This window comes from Lonchura striata, chromosome 16, assembly GCF_050655825.1.
Source record: "Lonchura striata isolate lonStrDom1 chromosome 16, ASM5065582v1, whole genome shotgun sequence".
In the NCBI taxonomy this organism is placed as follows: Eukaryota; Metazoa; Chordata; class Aves; order Passeriformes; family Estrildidae; genus Lonchura; species Lonchura striata.
This window is the reverse complement of record NC_140718.1, coordinates 5,710,675-5,734,765: the sequence shown is the minus strand read 5'-3', so window position 1 is coordinate 5,734,765 and position 24,091 is coordinate 5,710,675. Positions and strand designations below refer to the sequence as shown.

General features: G+C 54.3%; 1 protein-coding gene across 1 annotated transcript; it reads right to left on the bottom strand.

Moving 5' to 3' along the window:
• Positions 1 to 387: 387 nt before the first annotated feature.
• Positions 388 to 22,461, bottom strand: LOC110476678 (syntaxin-1B). Its single transcript, XM_077789560.2, has 10 exons — positions 22,213 to 22,461; positions 17,725 to 17,799; positions 16,121 to 16,220; positions 11,767 to 11,841; positions 11,569 to 11,642; positions 9,453 to 9,561; positions 7,548 to 7,621; positions 6,625 to 6,762; positions 4,920 to 5,030; positions 388 to 684 (listed from the first exon to the last, which is right to left on the bottom strand). The coding sequence occupies exons 1-10, from the start codon at positions 22,240 to 22,242 to the stop codon at positions 604 to 606; spliced, it is 867 nt and encodes a 288-aa protein (XP_077645686.1). The 5' UTR covers positions 22,243 to 22,461; the 3' UTR covers positions 388 to 603.
• Positions 22,462 to 24,091: the final 1,630 nt, after the last annotated feature.

Below are 24,091 nucleotides of genomic sequence, written 5' to 3'. Positions count from 1 at the left end.
AACCCAACTCAACCCAACTCAACCCGACCCAATCCAACTCAACCCAACCCAATCCAACTCAACCCAACCCAACTCAACCCAACTCAACCCGACCCAATCCAACTCAACCCAACCCAATCCAACTCAACCCAACCCAACTCAACCCAACTCAACCCGACCCAATCCAACTCAACCAACCCAACTCAACCCAACCCAACTCAACCCAACCCAACTCAACCCAACCCAACTCAACCAACCCAACCCAACCCAACTCAATCAACCCAACCCACCCAACCCACCCCTTGACCCCTCCCCCCAAGCCCTACTCACCCCTCCCCCCCCGCGGCGGGGGCGTGGCAGAGGAGGATGATGGGATGCGGTGAAGGCCGAGGAGGAGGCGGAGCCAACTTAGATTTGCCGGCGCCGGCACCGGGGGCGTGGCCGGCGGCGACGGAACCGCCACGTGCTGGTTCGTCCGTTGGCAATTAATTTATTGGCAATCGACGCGCGTCGTTAATGGGGGGGCGGGGCCCGGTGGAGGGGGCGGGGCCTGGTTGGGGGAGGGGCGCCGGGGCTGCCACGCCCCCCCCGGGGTGGGGGAGGGGAGGGGGCGGGGGAGGGGCGCTACAGGCCCAAGGTGCCGCCGATGGAGGAGGCCAAGACCACGCCCAGCACCACGCAGCAGATGATGATCATGATCTTCTTCTGCCGGCGCCCGCGCAGCCGCCGCGGCGCCGTCGGCGCGTTCAGGTGGGGTTCGGGTGGGTTTCGGTGGGTTTCGGTGAATTTCGGTGGAGTCGGGTGGGTTATGGGTGGGTTTTGATGGGTTTTGGTGGATTTCAGAAGGGTTTGGGTGGGTTTCGGTGAGTTTTGGTGAATTTCGGTGGATTCGGGTGGGTTTTGATGGATTTTGGTGGATTTCAGAAGGGTTTGGGTGAGTTTTGGTGAATTTCAGTGGATTCGGGTGGGTTATGGGTGATTTTTGATGGGGTTTGTTGAATTTTGGTGAATTTTGGTGGATTTGGGTGGGTTATGGGTGGGTTTTGGTGGGTTTTGGTGAATTTTGGTGAATTTCGGTGGATTCGGGTGGGTTATGGGTGAGTTTTGATGGGTTTTGGTGAATTTTGGTGGATTCGGGTGGGTTATGGGTGGGTTTTGGTGGGTTTTGGTGAATTTTGGTGAATTTCGGTGGATTCGGGTGGGTTATGGGTGAGTTTTGATGGGTTTTGGTGAATTTTGGTGAATTTCGGTGGATTTGGGTGGGTTATGGGTGGGTTTTGGTGAATTTTGGTGAATTTCGGTGGATTCAGGTGGGTTATGGGTGAGTTTTGATGGGTTTTGTTGAATTTTGGTGAATTTCGGTGGATTTGGGTGGGTTATGGGTGAGTTTTGGTGAATTTTGGTGAATTTCGGTGGATTCGGGTGGGTTATGGGTGGGTTTTGGTGGGGTTTGATGGATTTTGGTGAATTTCGGGAGGGTTTTGGGTGGGTTTCGTTGGGTTTGGTGGATTTTGATGTGTTTTGGAAATTTTGGGGGGTTTGGGGTGGGTTTCGATGGATTTTGGTGGGGTATGGGTGGGTTTCGGGGGATTTTGGGGGATTTTGGAGGATTTTGGACAAATTTGGGTGGATTTGGGAGGTTTTGGGTGGGTTTCAGGGGATGTCGGTGAATTTGATGCGTTTTGGTGAATTCAGGGCGGGTTTCGGTGGGATTTGGGTGGAGTTCGGATGATTTGGGGGGATTTTGGTTGGTTGTGGGTGAATTTTGATGGATTTTCGTGGATTTGGGTGAATTTCAATGAATTTGATGAATTTTGGATAAATTTGGATGAATTTTGATGAATGTTGATGAGATTGGACGAATTTTGGGTGAATTTGGGTGAATTTTTATGAATTTTTGGTGAATTTTGATGAATTTGGTGATTTTTGGGTGAATTTTGATAAATTTTGATGAATTTGGATAAATTTTGATGAATGTTGATGGATTTGGATGAATTTTCAATGAATTTTGATGAATTTTGGGTGAATTTTGATGAATTTAGATGAATTTTGATGAATTTGGTGATTTTGGGGTGAATGTTGATGAATGATGATGGATTTCGATGGATTTCGATGGATTTTGATGAATTTGGGTGAATTTTAATGAATTTTGTTGCATTTCGGGAGGTCCCGGCAGCGGGGGAGGGGAGAGAGGAGAGAAGAGCAGAACGTCACCGACCCCTCCCCCACCCTGGCCAGGGCCACCTCCCTGGTGGCCACATCGAGCTCCTGGTGGCCACACTGGGTTCGTGGTGGCCACATCAAATTCTTGGTGGCCACATCAAATTCTTGGTGGCCACATCAAATTCTTGGTGGCCAAATCAAGGCCTTGGTGGCCACATCAAATTCTTGGTGGCCACATCAAATTCTTGGTGGCCACATCGAGCTCCTGGTGACCACATCAAATTCATGGTGGCCACATTGAGGCCTTGGTGGCCACATTGGGTTCGTGGTGGCCACATCAAATTCTTGGTGGCCACATCAAATTCATGGTGGCCACATCAAGGCCTTGGTGGCCATATTAGGTTCGTGGTGGCCACATCAAATTCTTGGTGGCCACATCAAATTCTTGGTGGCCACATCAAATTCTTGGTGGCCACATCAAGGCCTTGGTGGCCACATTGAGGCCTTGGTGGCCACATCGAGCTCCTGGTGGCCACATCAAATTCTTGGTGGCCACATCAAATTCATGGTGGCCACATCAAGGCCTTGGTGGCCACATCGAGCTCCTGGTGGCCACATCAAATTCATGGTGGCCACATCAAATTCTTGGTGGCCACATCAAATTCATGGTGGCCACATCAAATTCATGGTGGCCACATTGGGTTCGTGGTGGCCACATCAAATTCATGGTGGCCACATCAAATTCATGGTGGCCACATTGAGGCCTTGGTGGCCACATTGGGTTCGTGGTGGCCACATCGAGGCCTTGGTGGCCACATTGGGTTTGTGGTGGCCACATCAAATTCATGGTGGCCACATCGAGGCCTTGGTGGCCACACTGGGTTCGTGGTGGCCACATCAAATTCATGGTGGCCACATCAAATTCTTGGTGGCCACATCAAATTCATGGTGGCCACATCAAATTCATGGTGGCCACATCAAGGCCTTGGTGGCCACACTGGGTTTGTGGTGGCCACATCGAGGCCTTGGTGGCCACACTGGGTTCGTGGTGACCACATCAAATTCATGGTGGCCACATCAAGGCCTTGGTGGCCATATTAGGTTCGTGGTGGCCACATCAAACTCTTGGTGACCACATCAAATTCTTGGTGGCCACATCGAGGCCTTGGTGGCCACACTGGGTTCGTGGTGGCCACACTGAATTCCAGTTGCCCCCAGTGACCCCTGGTCACCACTGGTCACTCCCAGTAGTCCCCAGTGACCCCCAGTAGCCCCGGTAGCCCCTGGTAGCCCCGTGGTCACTCCCAGTAGCCGTGGTCACCCCTGGTCACTCCCCGTCACCCCCGGTCACCCCCAGTAGCCTTGTGGTCACTCCTGGTCACCCCTGCTCACTCTCAGTAGCCCCTGGTCACCCCCGGTCACTCCTGGTCACCCCTGGTCACCCTGTGGTCACTCCCGGTCACCCGCAGTAGCCCCTGGTCACCCCTGGACACTCCTGGTCACTCCTGGTCACTTCTTTTAACCCCTGGTCACTCCCAGTAGCCGTGGTCACTCCTGGTCACCCCTGGTCACCCCTGGTCACTCCTGGTCACTCCTGGTCACCCCTGGTCACCCCTGGTCACTCCTGGTCACTCCCAGTAGCCCCTGGTCACTCCTGGTCACTCCTGGTCACCCCGTGGTCACTCCCGGTCACCCGCAGTAGCCCCTGGTCACCCCTGGTCACTCCTGGTCACTCCTGGTCACCCTTGGTCATCCCTGGTCACTCCTGGTCACTCCCAGTAGCCCCTGGTCACTCCCAGTGACCCCCAGTCACTCCTGGTCACTCCCAGTGACTCCTGGACACCCCTGGTCACCCCCGGTCACCCCCGGTCACCCCGTGGTCACCCCAGGTCACTCCCAGTGACCCCTGGTCACTCCTGGTCACCCTGTGGTCACTCCTGGTCACTCCTGGTCACTCCCAGTGACCCCTGGTCACTCCTGGTCACTCCCAGTGACCCCTGGTCACTCCTGGTCACCCCGTGGTCACTCCTGGTCACTCCCAGTAGCCCCTGGTCACTCCTGGTCACCCCGTGGTCACTCCTGGTCACTCCCAGTAGCCGTGGTCACTCCTGGTCACCCCTGGTCACTCCTGGTCACTCCCAGTAGCCGTGGTCACTCCTGGTCACTCCTGGTCACTCCTGGTCACCCCTGCTCACTCTCAGTAGCCCCTGGTCACCCCCAGTCACCCCTGGTCACTCCCAGTGACCCCTGGTCACTCCTGGTCACCCCGTGGTCACTCCTGGTCACTCCTGGTCACTCCTGGTCACTCCCAGTAGCCCCTGGTCACTCCTGGTCACCCCCGGTCACTCCTGGTCACTCCTGGTCACTCCTGGTCACTCCCAGTAGCCCCTGGTCACTCCTGGTCGCCCCCGGTCACCTCTGGTCACCCCCGGTCACCCCCAGTCACCCCTGGTCACTCCTGGTCACCCCTTTTAACCCCTGGTCACTCCCAGTGACCCCTGGTCACTCCTGGTCACTCAGGGTCACTCCTGGTCACTCCCAGTAGCCCCTGGTCACTCCCAGTAGCCCCTGGTCACTCCTGGTCACCCCGTGGTCACTCCTGGTCACTCCTGGTCACCCCTGGTCACTCTCAGTAGCCCCTGGTCACTCCTGGTCACCCCTTGGTCACTCCTGGTCACCCCTGGTCACTCCCAGTGACTCCTGGACACCCCTGGTCACCCCCGGTCACCCCCAGTCACCCCTGGTCACCCCCGGTCACCCGCGGTGGCCGCACTGACCCGCCGGGCCTTGCTCTGGTACTTGACGGCTTTTTTGGTGTCGGACACGGCGCGCTCGACGTAATCCACCGAGTGCTCGACGTTGTACTCGATGCGGTCAATCATCTCCCCCTGAGGCCAGAGAGTGACCACAGCGACCACCGGTCAGTCACAGCGACCAACGGTCAGCCGGAGTGACCACCGGTCAGTCACAGCGACCAACGGTCATCCAGAGTGACCACCGGTCAGCCGGAGTGGCCAGCGGTCAGTCAGTGGTCAGCCAGAGTGACCAACAGTCAGCCGGAGTGACCAACAGTCTGCCGGAGTGACCACCGGTCAGCCAGAGTGATCAATGGTCAGTCACAGTGACCACTGGTCAGTCACAGTGACCACTGGTCAGTCTGAGTGACCAACGGTCATCCAGAGGGACCACCGGTCAGCCTGAGTGACCAATGGTCATCCAGAGTGACCACCGGTCAGCCAGAGTGACCAGCGGTCAGCCAGAGTGACCAGCAGTCAGTCACTGGTCAGCCAGGGTGACCAACGGTCAGCCAGGGTGACCAGCGGTCAGCCAGAGTGACCAGCAGTCAGTCACTGGTCAGCCTGAGTGACCACCGGTCACTCACAGTGACCAATGGTCAGTCACAGTGACCACTGGTCAGCCAGAGTGACCAACGGTCATCCAGAGTGACCAACGATCATCCAGAGGGACCAACGGTCAGCCTGAGTGACCACCGGTCAGCCAGAGTGACCAACAGTCAGTGATGATGGCCACTGGTCACTCCCAATGACCTCAAACCCATCCCAATGACCACTGGTCACTCCTGATGACCGGTGGTCACTCAGGATGACCAGTGGTCACTCGGGATGACCGGTGGTCACTCTGGCTGGACCTGGCTCTCCACCAGCATGGCCATGTCCACCAACACGTCACAGATGACCCCTGGTCACTCCCAATGACCTCAAACCCTTCCCGATGACCGGTGGCCACTCCCAATGACCACTGGTCACTCCCAATGACCTCTAACCCCATTCTAGATGACCCCTGGTGGGTTCTTGATGACTCTTGGTGGGTCCAGATGACCTCAAACCCATCCCGATGACCTCAAACCCTTCCTGATGACCGGTGGTCACACCCAATGACCAGTGGTCACTCCCAATGACCGGTGGTCACTCTGGCCAGACCTGGCTCTCCACCAGCATGGCCATGTCCACCAACATGTCATGGATGACCCCTGGTCACTCCTGATGACCCCTGGTCACTCCTGATGACCTCAAACCCATCCCAATGACCTCAAACCCTTCCTGATGACCAGTGGTCACTCCCAATGACCAGTGGTCACTCCCAATGACCGGTGGTCACTCTGGCCAGACCTGGCTCTCCACCAGCATGGCCATGTCCACCAACATGTCATGGATGACCCCTGGTCACTCCTGATGACCCCTGGTCACTCCCGATGACCTCAAACCCATCCCAATGACCTCAAACCCTTCCTGATAACCAGTGGTCACTCAGGATGACCCCTGGTCACTCCCAATGACCACTGGTCACTCCCAATGACATCTAACCCCATTCTAGATGACCCCTGGTGGGTTCTTGATGACCCTTGGTGGGTCCAGATGACCTCAAACCCATCCCAATGACCTCAAACCCTTCCCGATGACCGGTGGTCACTCCCAATGACCAGTGGTCACTCCCAATGACCGGTGGTCACTCTGGCCGGACCTGGCTCTCCACCAGCATGGCCATGTCCACGAACATGTCGTGCAGCTCGCGGATGCTGCTCTCCAGCTTGATGATCTCGTTGTGCCGCGTCTCGATCTCGTTCAGCGCCTGCTTGGTCATCTGCGAGTCCATCTTGATCTGTGGGGACAGCGGCGGTCAGCAGTGGTCACCTGGTCACCAGGGATCTCCAGGTGGTCACCAGAGATCTCCAGGTGGTCACCATGGATCTCCAGGTGGTCACCAGGGGTCTCCAGGTGGTCACCAGGGACCTCCAGGTGGTCACCATGGATCTCCAGGTGGTCACCAGAGATCTCCAGGTGGTCACCATGGACCTCCAGTGGTCACCAGGGACCTCCAGGTGGTCACCAGGCATTTCCAGGTGGTCACCACGGATCTCCAGGTGGTCACCATGGATCTCCAGGTGGTCACCAGAGGTTCCTGGGGGCTCCTGGTGGTCCAGGTGGTCACCAGGGACCTCCAGGTGGTCACCACGGATCTCCAGGTGGTCAACATGGATCTCCAGGTGGTCACCACGGATCTCCAGGTGGTTACCAGGGACCTCCAGGTGGTCACCATGGATCTCCAGGTGGTCACCAGAGGTTTCTGGGGGCTCCTGGTGGTCCAGGTGGTCACCACGGATCTCCAGGTGGTCACCAGGGATCTCCAGGTGGTCACCAGAGGTTCCTGGGGGCTCCTGGTGGTCCAGGTGGTCACCACGGATCTCCAGGTGGTCACCAGAGATCTCCAGGTGGTCACCAGGGATCTCCAGGAGGTCACCACGGATCTCCAGGTGGTCACCACGGATCTCCAGGTGGTCACCAGGGACCTCCAGGTGGTCAGCAGAGGTTCCTGCCCGTTGGTAGCCCCAGTGGCCGGTTGGTAGCCCTGGTGGCCACCACAGCCCGTTGGTGGCCGTCACTCACGTCGTCGGTGAACACGGCCAGCTTGCCGCTCTCCAGCATCTCCTCCAGCTCCTCGTTGGTCGTGGTGCGGCCGGCTGGGGGGGAGTGACCGATGAGTGACCAATGAGTGACCGCTGAGTGGCCAATGACCCCCAGAGTGACCACTGACCCCCGCATTGACCCCCAGAGTGACCACTGACCCCCGCATTGACCCCCAGAGTGACCACTGACCCCCAGAGTGACCACTGACCCCAGAGTGACCACTGTCCCCCAGAGTGACCACTGACCCTCCCACTGACCCCTGAGTGACCACTGACCCCTGCATTGACCCCCAGAGTGACCACTGACCCTCCCACTGACCCCAGAGTGACCACTGACCCTCCCACTGACCCCAGAGTGACCACTGACCCCCTGAGTGACCACTGACCCCCAGAGTGACCACTGACCCTCCCACTGACCCCAGAGTGACCACTGACCCTCCCACTGACCCCAGAGTGACCACTGACCCTCCCACTGACCCCAGAGTGACCACTGACCCTCCCACTGACCCCCAGATGACCACTGACCCCCTGAGTGACCACTGACTCCCAGAGTGACCACTGACCCTCCCACTGACCCCCAGAGTGACCACTGACCCCCCCACTGACCCCCAGATGACCACTGACCCCCTGAGTGACCACTGACCCCCAGAGTGACCACTGACCCCAGAGTGACCACTGACCCTCCCACTGACCCCCTGAGTGACCACTGACCCCCAGAGTGACCACTGACCCCCAGAGTGACCACTGACCCCCAGAGTGACCACTGACCCTCCCACTGACCCCCAGAGTGACCACTGACCCTCCCACTGACCCCCAGAGTGACCACTGACCCTCCCACTGACCCCAGAGTGACCACTGACTCCCAGAGTGACCACTGACCCTCCCACTGACCCCCAGAGTGACCACTGACCCCCAGAGTGACCACTGACCCCCAGAGTGACCACTGACCCCCCAACGACCCCCAGAGTGACCACTGAGTGACCACTGACCCCCAGAGTGACCACTGACCCCCAGAATGACCACTGACCCTGCCACTGACCCCCAGAGTGACCACTGACCCCCCAACGACCCCCAGAGTGACCACTGAGTGACCACTGACCCCTGATGACCCCTGATGACCCCAATGACCCCAATGACCCCGATGACCCCGAGTGACCACAGCAGCGGTCAGTGTCCGCACTGATCTCCAGCTGGCGCTGGATCCGGTCCTTGCAGCGGCCGCAGTGACCAGCAGGGACAGTGACCGCTGTGTCCCTTTGTCCTGAGTGACCACTGACCCCTGATGACCCCGATGACCCCTGGTGACCCCAATGACCCCTGATGACCCCCGATGACCCCCGAGTGACCACAGCACTGGTCAGTGTCCGCACTGATCTCCAGCTGGCGCTGGATCCGGTCCTTGCAGCGCTCAGGGACAGTGACCGCTGTGTCCCTTTGTCCTGAGTGACCACTGACCCCTGGTGACCCCGATGACCCCTGGTGACCCCCGATGACCCCAATGACCCCAGAGTGACCACAGCACTGGTCAGTGTCCGCACTGATCTCCAGCTGGCGCTGGATCCGGTCCTTGCAGCGGCCGCAGTGACCAGCAGGGACAGTGACCGCTGTGTCCCTTTGTCCTGAGTGACCACTGACCCCTGGTGACCCCGATGACCCCTGATGACCCCTGATGACCCCGATGACCCCAGAGTGACCACAGCACTGGTCAGTGTCCGCACTGATCTCCAGCTGGCGCTGGATCCGGTCCTTGCAGCGCTCAGGGACAGTGACCGCTGTGTCCCTTTGTCCTGAGTGACCACTGACCCCTGGTGACCCCGATGACCCCTGATGACCCCAATGACCCCGATGACCCCAGAGTGACCACAGCAGCGGTCAGTGTCCGCACTGATCTCCAGCTGGCGCTGGATCCGGTCCTTGCAGCGGTCCCGGTACTTGGACTGGGTCGCGTTGTACTCGGTCATCACCTCCACGAACTTCCGGGACAGCGTCGAGTGCTGGGGGGACAGGTGGGACAGGTGAGGTGGGACAGGTGAGGTGGGACAGGTGGGACATGGACAGGTGGGACAGGTGAGACATGGACAGGTGAGATGGGACAGGTGAGGTGGGACAGGTGAGACATGGACAGGGGAGACAGGTGAGATGGACAGGTGGGACATGGACAGGTGAGACATGGACAGGTGAGACATGGACAGGTGAGATGGACAGGTGAGACAGGTGAGATGGACAGGTGGGATGGACAGGGGAGATGGACAGGTGAGACATGGACAGGTGACATGGACAGGTGAGACATGGACAGGTGAGATGGGACAAGTGAGGTGGACAGGTGAGATGGACAGGTGAGATGGGACAGGTGGGACAGGTGAAATGGGACAAGTGAGATGGGACAGGTGAGACATGGACAGGTGAGACATGGACAGGTGAGATGGACAGGTGAGATGGACAGGTGGGATGGGCAGGTGAGATGGACAGGTGAGATGGACAGGTGAGATGGGACAGGTGAGGTGGACAGGTGAGACATGGACAGGTGAGATGGACAGGTGAGATGGACAGGTGAGGTGGACAGGTGGGACATGGACAGGTGGGACAGGTGAGATGGACAGGTGAGATGGACAGTTGAGATGGACAGGTGAGATGGACAGGTGAGACATGGACAGGTGACATGGACAGGTGAGATGGACAGGTGAGATGGACAGGTGAGGTGGACAGGTGAGATGGACAGGTGAGGTGGGACAGGTGAGGTGGACAGGTGAGATGGACAGGTGAGGTGGGACAGGTGAGATGGACAGGTGAGACATGGACAGGTGAGATGGGACAGGTGGGACATGGATAAGTGAGATGGACAGGTGAGACATGGACAGGTGAGATGGACAGGTGAGATGGACAGGTGGGACAGGTGGGACCATACAACGTCAATGCTGATGAAGCAGATGATGACAATGGTGATGAAGCCGATGATGAAGTCAATGGCGCTGATGACGATGATGACGAAGTCAATGATGGTGATGATGATGATGATGAGGTCACAATGATGACGTCAATGACGTTGATGATGATTCTGATGATGAAGTCCATGACGTTGATGACAATGACGAAGTCAACGATGACAATGATGATGATGAAGTCCATGACGTTGATGATGATGATGATGAAGTCGATGGTGCTGCTGCTGCTGCTGCTGATGATGAGGTCACGATGACGATGATGAAGTCCATGACGCCGATGACGATGATGAAGTCAATGATGATGACGATGACGATGACGAAGTCAATGACGACGACGATGATGATGATGATGATGATGATGAGGTCACGATGATGAAGTCCACGACACCGATGACGATGATGACGTCAATGATGATGACAATGACGATGATGAAGTCCATGATGATGATGATGATGATGATGATGATGAGGTCACGATGATGAAGTCAATGATGATGATGACGATGATGAAGTCCATGACGCCGATGACGATGATGAAGTCAATGACGATGACGAAGTCAATGACGACGACGATGATGATGATGATGATGATGAGGTCACGATGATGAAGTCCACGACACCGATGACGATGATGAAGTCCATGATGATGATGATGAGGTCACGATGATGAAGTCAATGATGATGATGACGATGATGAAGTCCATGACGCCGATGACGATGATGAAGTCAATGACGATGATGATGATGATGATGAGGTCACAATGATGAAGTCAATGATGATGATGACGATGATGAAGTCCATGATGCTGATGACGATGATGAAGTCAATGACGATGATGATGATGATGATGTCACGATGATGAAGTCAATGATGATGATGACGATGATGAAGTCCATGACGCCGATGACGATGATGAAATCAATGACGATGATGATGATGATGATGAGGTCACAATGATGAAGTCAATGATGATGATGACGATGATGAAGTCCATGATGCTGATGACGATGATGAAGTCCATGACGCCGACCCGGCGCCGCCGAGGCCGAAGGCCGCACCTGCGTCTTGCGGATGCGCAGGTCGGCCGAGGAGCGGTTCAGGCCCTCCTCCTGCTCGATGCTCTGCTCGATGGCTGCGGCCGGACACGGCGGTCACTCAGCGGTCACTCAGTGCCGTGGTCACTCAGCGGTCACTCAGTGGTCACTCAGTGGTCACTCAGTGGTCACTCAGTGGTCACTCGGGGGGGCAGCGGTCACCTTTCAATTTGGAGCGCACTTTGTTCGCCGTCTTCTTGATGTCGGCCGTGAGGTCCTCGAGCTCCTGCTTGGTCCCTGCAGTGACCGGGAGTGACCACGAGTGACCACCAGTGACCAGGAGTGATAGTCAGTGACCACCAGTGACCAGAAGTGACCACGAGTGACCACGAGTGACCACGAGTGACCACCAGTGACCAGAAGTGACCAGGAGTGACCATGAGTGATGGTGAGTGACCACGAGTGACCAGGAGTGGCCACCAGTGACCACCAGTGACCACGAGTGACCAGGAGTGACCATGAGTGATGGTGAGTGACCACGAGTGACCATGAGTGACCACGAGTGACCATGAGTGATGGTGAGTGACCACCAGTGACCATGAGTGACCACCAGTGACCATGAATGACCACAAGTGACCAGGAGTGGCCACCAGTGACCACCAGTGACCAGGAGTGATGGTGAGTGACCATGAGTGACCACGAGTGACCATGAGTGACCATGAGTGACCACCAGTGACCACCAGTGACCATGAGTGAACATGAGTGATGGTAAGTGACCACCAGTGACCATGAGTGACCACCAGTGACCAGGAGTGGCCACCAGTGACCACCAGTGACCACGAGTGACCACGAGTGACCACGAGTGACCACGAGTGACCACCAGTGACCACCAGTGACCATGAGTGAACATGAGTGATGGTAAGTGACCACCAGTGACCACCAGTGACCACCAGTGACCATGAATGACCACAAGTGACCAGGAGTGGCCACCAGTGACCACCAGTGACCATGAGTGAACATGAGTGATGGTAAGTGACCACGAGTGACCACGAGTGACCACGAGTGACCACCAGTGAGCACCAGTGACCACGAGTGACCATGAATGACCAGGGGTGATGGTAAGTGACCACCAGTGACCATGAATGACCACAAGTGCCCAGGAGTGGCCACCAGTGACCACCAGTGACCACGAGTGATAGTCAGTGACCACCAGTGACCACCAGTGACCAGGAGTGACCACCAGTGACCACCAGTGACCATGAGTGAACATGAGTGATGATAAGTGACCACCAGTGACCATGAATGACCACAAGTGACCAGGAGTGGCCACCAGTGACCACCAGTGACCAGGAGTGATGGTGAGTGACCACCAGTGACCATGAGTGACCATGAGTGACCACCAGTGAGCACCAGTGACCACAAGTGACCATGAATGACCAGGGGTGATGGTGAATGACCATGAGTGACCATGAGTGACCATGAGTGACCACCAGTGACCATGAGTGATGGTGAGTGACCACGAGTGACCATGAGTGGCCACCAGTGACCACCAGTGACCATGAATGACCACCAGTGACCGGTGAGTGACCTCTGCCCCCATTAATGGCTCCATTAATGACCCAATGGCCCCGTTAATGACCCCATTAATTATCTCATTAATTAACTATCTCATTAATTATATTGTTAATTAATTATCTTGTTCATTAATTAACTGGTTAATTATTCTTAACAACCCAATGACCTCGTTAACAACCCCGTTAATGACCCGATGGCTGTATTAATGACCTTGTGAATGATCTCGTTAATGATCTCATTAATTAATTAATTGGTTAATTACTCTCGTCGGGGTTGGGGGCCGCCAGGATCGCGCTGTGCTGCTGCTAATTAACAACCCAATTACCTCGTTAACAACCCCGTTAATGACCCGATGGCCGCATTAATGACCTTGTGAATGATCTCGTTAATGATCTCATTAATTAATTAATTGGTTAATTACTCTCGTCGGGGTTGGGGGCCGCCAGGATCGCGCTGTGCTGCTGCTGATTAACAACCCAATTACCTCGTTAACGACCCCGTTAATGACCCGATGGCCGCATTAATGACCCAGTGACCTTGTGAATGATCTCGTTAATGATCTCATTAATTAATTAATTGGTTAATTACTCTCGTCGGGGTTGGGGGCCGCCAGGATCGCGCTGTGCTGCTGCTGATTAACAACCCAATTACCTCATTAACAACCCCGTTAATGACCCGATGGCTGTATTAATGACCTTGTGAATGATCTCGTTAGTGATCTCATTAATTAATTAACTGGTTAATTACTCTCGTCGGGGTTGGGGGCCGCCAGGATCGCGCTGTGCTGCTGCTGATTAACAACCCAATTACCTCGTTAACGACCCCGTTAATGACCCGATGGCCGCATTAATGACCCAGTGACCTTGTGAATGATCTCGTTAATGATCTCATTAATTAATTAATTGGTTAATTACTCTCGTCGGGGTTGGGGGCCGCCAGGATCGTGCTGTGCTGCTGCTGATTAACAACCCAATTACCTCGTTAACAACCCCGTTAATGACCCGATGGCTGCCTTAATGACCCATTAATGATCTCGTTAGTGATCTCATTAATTAATTAATTGGTTAATTACTCTCGTCGGGGTTGGGGGCCGCCAGGATCGCGCTGTGCTGCTGCTGATTAACGACCCAATTACCTCATTAACAACCCCGTTAATGACCCGATGGCTGTATTAATGACCTTGTGAATGATCTCGTTAATGATCTCATTAATTAATTAACTGGTTAATTACTCTCTTCGGGGTTGGGGGCCGCCAGGATCGTGCTGTGCTGCTGCTGATTAACGACCCAATGACCTCGTTAACGACCCCGTTAATGACCCGATGGCCGCATTAATGACTCAGTGACCTTGTGAATGATCTCGTTAATGATCTCATTAATTAATTAATTGGTTAATTACTCTCGTCGGGGTTGGGGGCCGCCAGGATCGTGCTGTGCTGCTGCTGATTAACAACCCAATTACCTCGTTAACAACCCCGTTAATGACCCAATGGCCGCATTAATGACCTTGTGAATGATCTCGTTAATGATCTCATTAATTAATTAACTGGTTAATTACTCTCGTCGGGGTTGGGGGCCGCCAGGATCGCGCTGTGCTGCTGCTGATTAACAACCCAATTACCTCATTAACAACCCCGTTAATGACCCAATGGCCGCATTAATGACTCAGTGACCTTGTGAATGATCTCCTTAGTGATCTCATTAATTAATTAACTGGTTAATTACTCTCGTCGGGGTTGGGGGCCGCCAGGATCGCGCTGTGCTGCTGCTGATTAACAACCCAATTACCTCGTTAACAACCCCGTTAATGACCCGATGGCCGCATTAATGACCTTGTGAATGATCTCGTTAATGATCTCATTAATTAATTAATTGGTTAATTACTCTCGTCGGGGTTGGGGGCCGCCAGGATCGCGCTGTGCTGCTGCTGATTAACAACCCAATTACCTCGTTAACGACCCCGTTAATGACCCGATGGCCGCATTAATGACCCGTTAATGATCTCGTTAGTGATCTCATTAATTAATTAATTGGTTAATTACTCTCGTCGGGGTTGGGGGCCGCCAGGATCGCGCTGTGCTGCTGCTAATTAACAACCCAATTACCTCGTTAACAACCCCGTTAATGACCCGATGGCTGCCTTAATGACCCGTTAATGATCTCGTTAGTGATCTCATTAATTAATTAATTGGTTAATTACTCTCGTCGGGGTTGGGGGCCGCCAGGATCGCGCTGTGCTGCTGCTGATTAACAACCCAATGACCTCGTTAACAACCCCGTTAATGACCCGATGGCCGCCTTAATGACTCAGTGACCTTGTGACTGATCTCATTAATGATCTCATTAATTAATTAACTGGTTAATTACTCTCGTCGGGGTTGGGGGCCGCCAGGATCGCGCTGTGCTGCTGCTGATTAACAACCCAATTACCTCATTAACGACCCCGTTAATGACCCAATGGCCGCATTAATGACCTTGTGAATGATCTCGTTAGTGATCTCATTAATTAATTAATTGGTTAATTACTCTCGTCGGGGTTGGGGGCCGCCAGGATCGCGCTGTGCTGCTGCTGATTAACGACCCAATTACCTCGTTAACAACCCCGTTAATGACCCGATGGCCGCATTAATGACCTTGTGAATGATCTCGTTAGTGATCTCATTAATTAATTAATTGGTTAATTACTCTCGTCGGGGTTGGGGGCCGCCAGGATCGCGCTGTGCTGCTGCTGATTAACGACCCAATTACCTCGTTAACAACCCCGTTAATGACCCGATGGCTGCCTTAATGACCCGTTAATGATCTCGTTAGTGATCTCATTAATTAATTAATTGGTTAATTACTCTCGTCGGGGTTGGGGGCCGCCAGGATCGCGCTGTGCTGCTGCTGATTAACGACCCAATTACCTCGTTAACGACCCCGTTAATGACCCGATGGCCGCATTAATGACCTTGTGAATGATCTCATTAATGATCTCATTAATTAATTAATTGGTTAATTACTCTCGTCGGGGTTGGGGGCCGCCAGGATCGCGCTGTGCTGCTTCTTCACCTGCTCCACGTCCTCCGAGAGTTTCTCAATGCAGCCCCGGATCTCCTCCACCTGCCCGGAATTTTGGGGCATTTTGGGGCATTTTGGGGAATTTTGGGAATTTTGGGGATTTTGGGAGAATTTTGGGGAATTTTGGGTGGATTTTGGGTGGATTTTGGGAAATTACGGGGGATTTTAAGGAGATTTTTGGAAATTATGGAAGATCGTGAAGTGTTTTTTGGGGGGTTTTAGGAAACGATGGGGGATTTTGGGTGATTTTGGGGGATTTTGGGGCATTTCGGGGGGTTTTGGGGTATTTTGCGGATTTTGGGGAATTTTGGGGGATTTGGGGGAATTTTGGGGGATTTTGGGGTGGATTTGGGGGATTTTTGGGGGGGGTTTTGGAAATTATTGGGGGTTTTGGAGGATTTTGGGGATTTTTGAGGGATTTGGGGGGATTTTTGGGAGGATTTTGGGGATTTGGGCAATTTTCAGGGATTTTGGGGGGATTTGGGGGATTTTCAAGGATTTTGGAAGGATTTTGGGGATTTTCAGGGATTTTGGGGTTATTTTGAGGGTATTTTTGGGGATTTTGGGAATTTGAGGGATTTTCAGGGATTCTGGGGTATTTTGAGGGGATTTTTGGGGTATTTTGGGGAATTATGGGGGGGATTTTGGGGATTTTCTGGGATTTGAGGGGATTTTAGAGGATTTTGGGGATTTTTGAGGGATTTTGGGGGGATTTTGGGGATTTGGGTGATTTTCAGGGATTTTCGGGGGATTTTTGGGAATTTTGAGGGGATTTTGTTAAATTTTGGGGATTTTCAGGGATTTTGGGGTGATTTTGGGGTATTTTGGGGAATTATGGGGGGATTTTGGGGATTTTCAGGGATTTTGGGGGTCTCGGTCCCATTTTTGCGGTCTCGGTCCCATTTTTGGGGTTTCTGATCCCATTTTTGTGGATTTTTTGGGCTCCCTGGGGGTTTTCGGGTGCCCCAAACCCATTTTTGGGGTTTCTGATCCCGTTTTTGGGGTTTCTGATCCCATTTTTGGGCTTTCTGATCCCATTTTTGGGGTTTCTGATCCCGTTTTTGGGGTTTCTGATCCCATTTTTTTGATTTTTTGGGCTCCTTGGGGGTTTTCGGGTGCCCCAAACCCATTTTTGGAGTTTCTGATCCCATTTTTGGGGTTTCTGATCCCGTTTTTGGGGTTTCCAATCCCATTTTTTTGATTTTTTGGGCTCCTTGGGTGTTTTTGGGTGCTCCAAACCCATTTTTGGGGTTTCTGATCTGGTTTTTGGGGTTTCTGATCCCATTTTTGGGGTTTCCGATCCCATTTTTTTGGATTTTTGGGCTCCCTGGGGGTTTTTGGGTGCCCCAAACCCATTTTTGGGGTTTCTGATCCGGTTTTTGGGGTTTCTGATCCCATTTTTTGGCTTTCTGATCCCATTTTTGGGCTTTCTGATCCCGTTTTTTGGATTTTTCGGGCTCCCTGGGTGTTTTCGGCCGCCCCGAACCCATTTTTGGTGCTCCCGACCCCGTTTTCGGGGGTCCCGGCCCCGTTTTTGGGGTCCCACCTGCTCGAAGAACTCGTCCATGAAGTGGTCCCTGTCCACCGTCACCACCTCCTCCTCATCGTCGCTGTCCTTGGCCTGCGGGGGGCGCTGTCAGTGCCCGGGGGGCGTGGCCTGGCCGAGACCCCGCCCACCACCGAGCCACGCCCCCAAACCACACCCAGGCAAGCCACGCCCCCAACCCCATCCCAAACCAAACCAGTTCGTCCCAGTTTGTCCCAGTTCATCACGGTTTGTTCCCAGTTCCTCCCAGTTTGTCCCAGTTCCTCCCACTTTATCCCAGTCCCTCCCAGTTGGTCCCAGTTTGTTCCAGTTCATCCCAGTTTGTCCCAGTTCATCACGGTTTGTTCCCAGTTCGTCCCAGTTCATCCCAGTTCCCTCCCAGTATGGACCAGTTCCTTCCCAGTCCCTCCCAGTTCATCCCAGTTTGTTCCCAGTTCCTCCCAGTTTGTCCCAGTTTGTTCCCGGTTTGTTCCCAGTTTGTCCCAGTTTGTCCCAGTTCCTCCCACTTTATCCCAGTCCCTCCCAGTTTATCCCAGTTTGTTCCCAGTTTGTCCCAGTTTGTTCCAGTTCATCCTAGTTCCCTCCCAGTTTGTTCCAGTTCCTCCCAGTTCATCCCAGTTTGTCCCAGTTTGTTTCCGGTTTGTTCCCAGTTCCTCCTGGTTCCTCCCAGTTTATCCCAGTTTTTGTTCCCAGTTTGTCCCAGTTTGTTCCAGTTCATCCCAGTTCCATCCCAGTATGGACCAGTTCCCTCCCAGTCCCTCCCAGTTCCTCCCAGTCCCTCCCAGTTCCTCCCAGTTCATCCCAGCTCCTCCCAGTTCATCCCAGTTCCTCCCAGTTCATCCCAGTTCCTCCCAGTTCATCCCAGTTTGTCCCAGTTTGTCCCAGTAACTCCCAGTGACTCCCAGGCTCCAGAGCTCCCCCAAAATCCCCCCAAATCGCCCCAAAAAAACCTCAAAATTCCCCCAAAATCCCCCCCAAAACCTCCCCAAAATTCATCCCAAAATCCCCAAATCTCCCCAAACCCCCCAAAATTCCCCCCAAAAATCCTTCAAACACCCCCCCCCAAAATCCACCCCAAACCCCCCAAAATCCCCCAAATTTTCCCAAATCCCCCCAATATTCCCAAATCCCCCCGAATCTCCCCCAAATTTCCCCCAAATTCACCCGGACCTGCCCCAAACCCCCCTCAAAAATCCCCAAATCCCCCAAATTTTCCCAAATCCCCCCAAATCTCCCCCGAATCCCCCCAAATTTTCCCAAATCCCCCCCAATTTTTCCCGAATCCCCCAAATATTCCCAAATCTCCCCGAATCCCCCCCGAATGCCCCAAAATCCCCCAAATTTTCCTAAATCCCCCCCAAATCCACACGGAACTGCCCCAAACCCCCCTAAACCCCCCTCAAAAATTCCCAAATCCCCCACAAATTTTCCCAAATCCCCCAAATTTTCCTCAGATCCCCCAGAATCTCCCCCGAATCCCCCCAAATTTTCCCAAATCCCCCCAAATTTTCCAAAATATTCCCAAATCCCCCCAAATTCACCTGGAACTGCCCCAAACCCCCCTCAAAAATCCCCAAATCCCCCAAATTTTCCCAAATCCCCCCGAATTCCCCCGAATCCCCCCAAATTTTCCCAAATCCCCCCCAATTTTTCCCGAATCCCCCAAATATTCCCAAATCTCCCCGAATCCCCCCCGAATGCCCCAAAATCCCCCAGATTTTCCTAAATCCCCTAAAAATCCACACGGAACTGCCCCAAACCCCCCTAAACCCCCCTCAAAAATTCCCAAATCCCCCACAAATTTTCCCAAATCCCCCAAATTTTCCTCAGATCCCCCAGAATCTCCCCCGAATCCCCCCAAATTTTCCCAAATCCCCCCAAATTTTCCAAAATATTCCCAAATCCCCCCAAATTCACCCGGAACTGCCCCAAACCCCCATCAAAAATTCCCAAATCCCCCAAATTTTCCCAAATCCCCCCGAATCCCTCAAAATCCCCCAGACCTGCCCCAAACCCCCCTCAAAAATCCCCAAATCCCCCCAAATTCCCCCAAATTTTCCCAAATCCCCCCAAATTCACCCGGAACTGCCCCGAGCCCCCCTCAAAAATGCCCAAATCCCCCCAAATCCCCCTAAATTTTCCCAAATCCCCCCCAAATTCACCCGCAACTGCCCCAAACCCCCCTCAAAAATGCCCAAATTTTCCCGAATCCCCCCAAATTCACCCGCAACTGCCCCAAACCCCCCTCAAAAATGCCCAAATTTTCCCGAATCCCCCCAAATTTTCCCAAATCCCCCCAAATCCCCCCGGACCTGCCCCAACCCCTCCTCAAAAATCCCCAAATCCCCCCAAACCCCCCAAATTTTCCCGAATCCCCCCAAATTCACCCGGAACTGCCCCAAACCCCCCTCAAAAATCCCCAAACCCCCCTCAAATTTTCCCAAATCCCCCCAAAATCCCCCCAAATCCTCCCAGAACTGCCCCAAACCCCCCTAACCCCCCGAAAAAAATTCCCAAATCCCCCCCAAATTTTCCCAAATCCCCCCGAATCCCTCAAAATCCCCCATACCTGCCCCAAACCCCCCTCAAAAATCCCCAAATCCCCCCAAATCCCCCCAAATTTTCCCAAATCCCCCCAAATTCACCCGGAACTGCCCCGAGCCCCCCTCAAAAATCCCCAAATCCCCCCCAAATCCCCCCAAATTTTCCCAAATCCCCCCAAATTCACCCGGAACTGCCCCGAGCCCCCCTCAAAAATCCCCAAATCCCCCCAAATCCCCCAAATTTTCCCAAATTCCCCCCAAATTCACCCGGACCTGCCCCAAGCCCCCCTCAAAAATCCCCAAATCCCCCAAATTTTCCCAAATCCCCACGAATTCCCCCGAATCCCCCCAAATTTTCCCAAATCCCCCCCAATTTTTCCCGAATCCCCCAAATATTCCCAAATCTCCCCGAATCCCCCCCGAATGCCCCAAAATCCCCCAAATTTTCCCAAATCTCCCCCAAATCCACCCGGAACTGCCCCAAACCCCCCTCAAAAATTCCCAAATCCCCCAAATTTTCCTCAGATCCCCCAGAATCTCCCCCAAATCCCCCCAAATTTTCCCAAATCCCCCCAAATTTTCCCAAATCCCCCCAAATCCCCCCGGACCTGCCCCGAGCCCCCCTCAAATCCCCCCAAATCTCCCCCAGATTTTCCCAAATCCCCCCAAAATCCCCCAAATTTTCCCAAATCCCCCCAAATCTCCCCGGACCTGCCCCAAACCCCCCTCAAAAATCCCCAAATCCCCCCCAAACCCCCCAAATTTTCCAGAATCCCCCCAAAATCCCCCCGAATTTTCCCAAATCCCCCCAAATCCACCCGGAACTGCCCCGAGCCCCCCTCAAATCCCCCCAAATCTCCCCCAGATTTTCCCAAATCCCCCCAAAATCCCCCAAATTTTCCCAAATCCCCCCCAAATCCACCCGGAACTGCCCCAAACCCCCCTCAAAAATCCCCAAATCCCCCCCAAACCCCCCAAATTTTCCAGAATCCCCCCAAAATCCCCCCGAATCCCCCCAAATTTTCCCAAATCCCCCCAAATCCACCCGGAACTGCCCCAAACCCCCCTCAAAAATCCCCAAATCCCCCCCAAACCCCCCAAATTTTCCCGAATCCCCCCAAATTCACCCGGAACTGCCCCAAACCCCCCTCAAAAATCCCCAAACCCCCCTCAAATTTTCCCAAATCCCCCCAAAATCCCCCCAAATCCTCCCGGAACTGCCCCAAACCCCCCTAACCCCCCCAAAAAATTCCCAAATCCCCCCCAAATTTTCCCAAATCCCCCCGAATCCCTCAAAATCCCCCAGACCTGCCCCAAACCCCCCTCAAAAATCCCCAAATCCCCCCAAATTCCCCCAAATTTTCCCAAATCCCCCCAAATTCACCCGGAACTGCCCCGAGCCCCCCTCAAAAATGCCCAAATCCCCCCAAATCCCCCCAAATTTTCCCAAATTCCCCCCAAATCCACCCGGAACTGCCCCAAACCCCCCTCAAAAATGCCCAAATTTTCCCGAATCCCCCCAAATTTTCCCAAATCCCCCCAAATCCACCCGGACCTGCCCCAACCCCCTCTCAAAAATCCCCAAATCCCCCCAAATTTTCCCAAATTCCCCCGAATCCCCCAAAAATCCCCCAGACCTGCCCCAAACCCCCCTCAAAAATCCCCAAATCCCCCCAAATTTTCCCAAATTCCCCCGAATCCCCCCAAATCCACCCGGACCTGCCCCAAACCCCCCTCAAAAATCCCCAAATCCCCCCAAACCCCCCAAATTTTCCAGAATCCCCCCAAAATCCCCCCGAATCCCCCCGAATTTTCCCAAATCCCCCCGAATCCCCCCAAATCCACCCGGAAATGCCCCAAATCCCCCCAAATTTTCCCAAACCCCCCCAAATTCCCCCCAAATCCCCCCAAACCCCCCCAAACCCCTCGCCCCTCCCCCGCTCACGCTGCGCAGCTCCTGGGTCCGGTCCTTCATGGTGGGGGAGGGGCGGGGGGAGAAGGGGGGAGGGGCGGCGCGGGGGGTGGGGGAGGGGCGGCTCGGGACCCCCGGCGGGTTTTTGGGGGGGTGGGGAGGGCGGGGGAGGGGCGGGGGGACCCCCCGGATGTGATTTTGGGGTTTTTTTGGGGGGTTTTGGGGGGGGTGGGGGAGGGGCGCGGGGCCGTCCCGGGGCTGCGGCGGCGGCTGCGGCTGCGGAGGGGGGAGGGGCGGGTGGGGGAGGGGTTTGGGGGAGGGGCGGGGTTTGGGGATTGGGGGAGGGGCGGGATGGGGGGCGGGGTTTGGGAATTTGGGGGAGGGGCGGGATTGGGGGGGAGGGATTTGGGGGGAGGGGCTTGGGAATTTCGGGGAGGGGCGGGTGGGGGAGGGGCGGGATTGGGGGAGGGGTTTGGGGGGAGGGGTTTGGGAATTTGGGGGAGGGGCGGGATTGGGGGGAGGGGTTTGGGAATTTGGGGGAGGGGCGGGATTGGGGGGAGGGGTTTGGGGGGAGGGGCGGGATTTGGGGATTGGGGGAGGGGCAATGTTTGGGAATTTGGGGGAGGGGCGGGGTTTGGGAATTTGGGGGAGGGGCGGGGTTTGGGGGGTGGGGGAGGGGATTTTGGGGGTGGGGGCGGGGCGGGGTTTGGGAATTTGGGGGGGGAGGGGGAGGGGTTTGGGAATTTGGGGCGGGGTTTGGGGGTGGGGGAGGGGCGGGATTTGGGAATTTGGGGGAGGGGCGGGGTTTGGGGATTCGGGGGGTGGGGGAGGGGCTGCGCCAAAGGGGGATGCGGAAAAGGGGGCGGGGATTGAAGGGGGGAGGGGTTTGGGGGAAAATTGGGGATTTTGGGGCGTTTCGGGAGATTTTGAGGGATTTTGGCTGAATTTGGGGGGATTTTGGGGGATTTTGGGGGATTTTGGGGAGATTTGGGGGATTTTGGGGAGATTTGGGGGATTTTGGGGGATTTTGGGGAGATTTTGGTGATTTTGGCAGAATTTGGAGGGATTTTGGGGGATTTAGGAGGATTTTGGGGGATTTTGACAGGATTTGGAGGGAATTTGGGGGATTTAGGAGGATTTTGGAGGATTTGGGGGATTTTGGGGGATTTTGAAGGGTTTAAGTTGATTTGGGGGGATCTGGGGAGAAAATTGGAGAAATTGGAGGATTTTGTGGGATTTTGGCAGAATTTAGGAGGATTTGGGGGGAATTTGGGGAGATTTGGGGGATTTGGGGAGAAAATTGGAGAAATTGGAGGATTTTGGGGGATTTTGGGGAGATTTGGGGGGATTTTGAAGGGTTTAGGGAGATTTGGGGAGAAAATTGGGGATTTTGGGGCGTTTTGGGGAGATTTGGGGGATTTTGGCAGAATTTGGAGGGATTTGGGGAAATTTAGGATTTGGGGAGATTTTGGGGGATTTTTGGGGATTCCAGGGGATTATTTAGGAGATTTGGGAAGAAAATTGGGATTTTGGGGCGGTCCCATGGGGGATTTTGGGGTTTTTGGACACTTTGGGGTTTTTTGGGATTTTTTGCGGGAATTTTGGGGTTTTTTTGGGACCATTTTGGAGATTTTCAGGGACATTTTTTGGGCAATTTTAGGGACCATTTTGGGGACATTTTGAGGGGTTTTGGGGCTGTTTGGGGAACTTTTTTCTTTAATTTTGGGGGATTTTGGCACATTTTGGAGACTTTTGGGGCCGTTTTGGGAACTTTTTTTTTGGGAATTTTGGGGAAATTTCGGGAACATTTTTGGGACTTTCGGGACCATTTCTGGGACATTTTTGGGACATTTCGGGAACATTTCTGGGAACATTTCCGAGACATTTTCAAGGCAATTTTGGGGAATTTTTG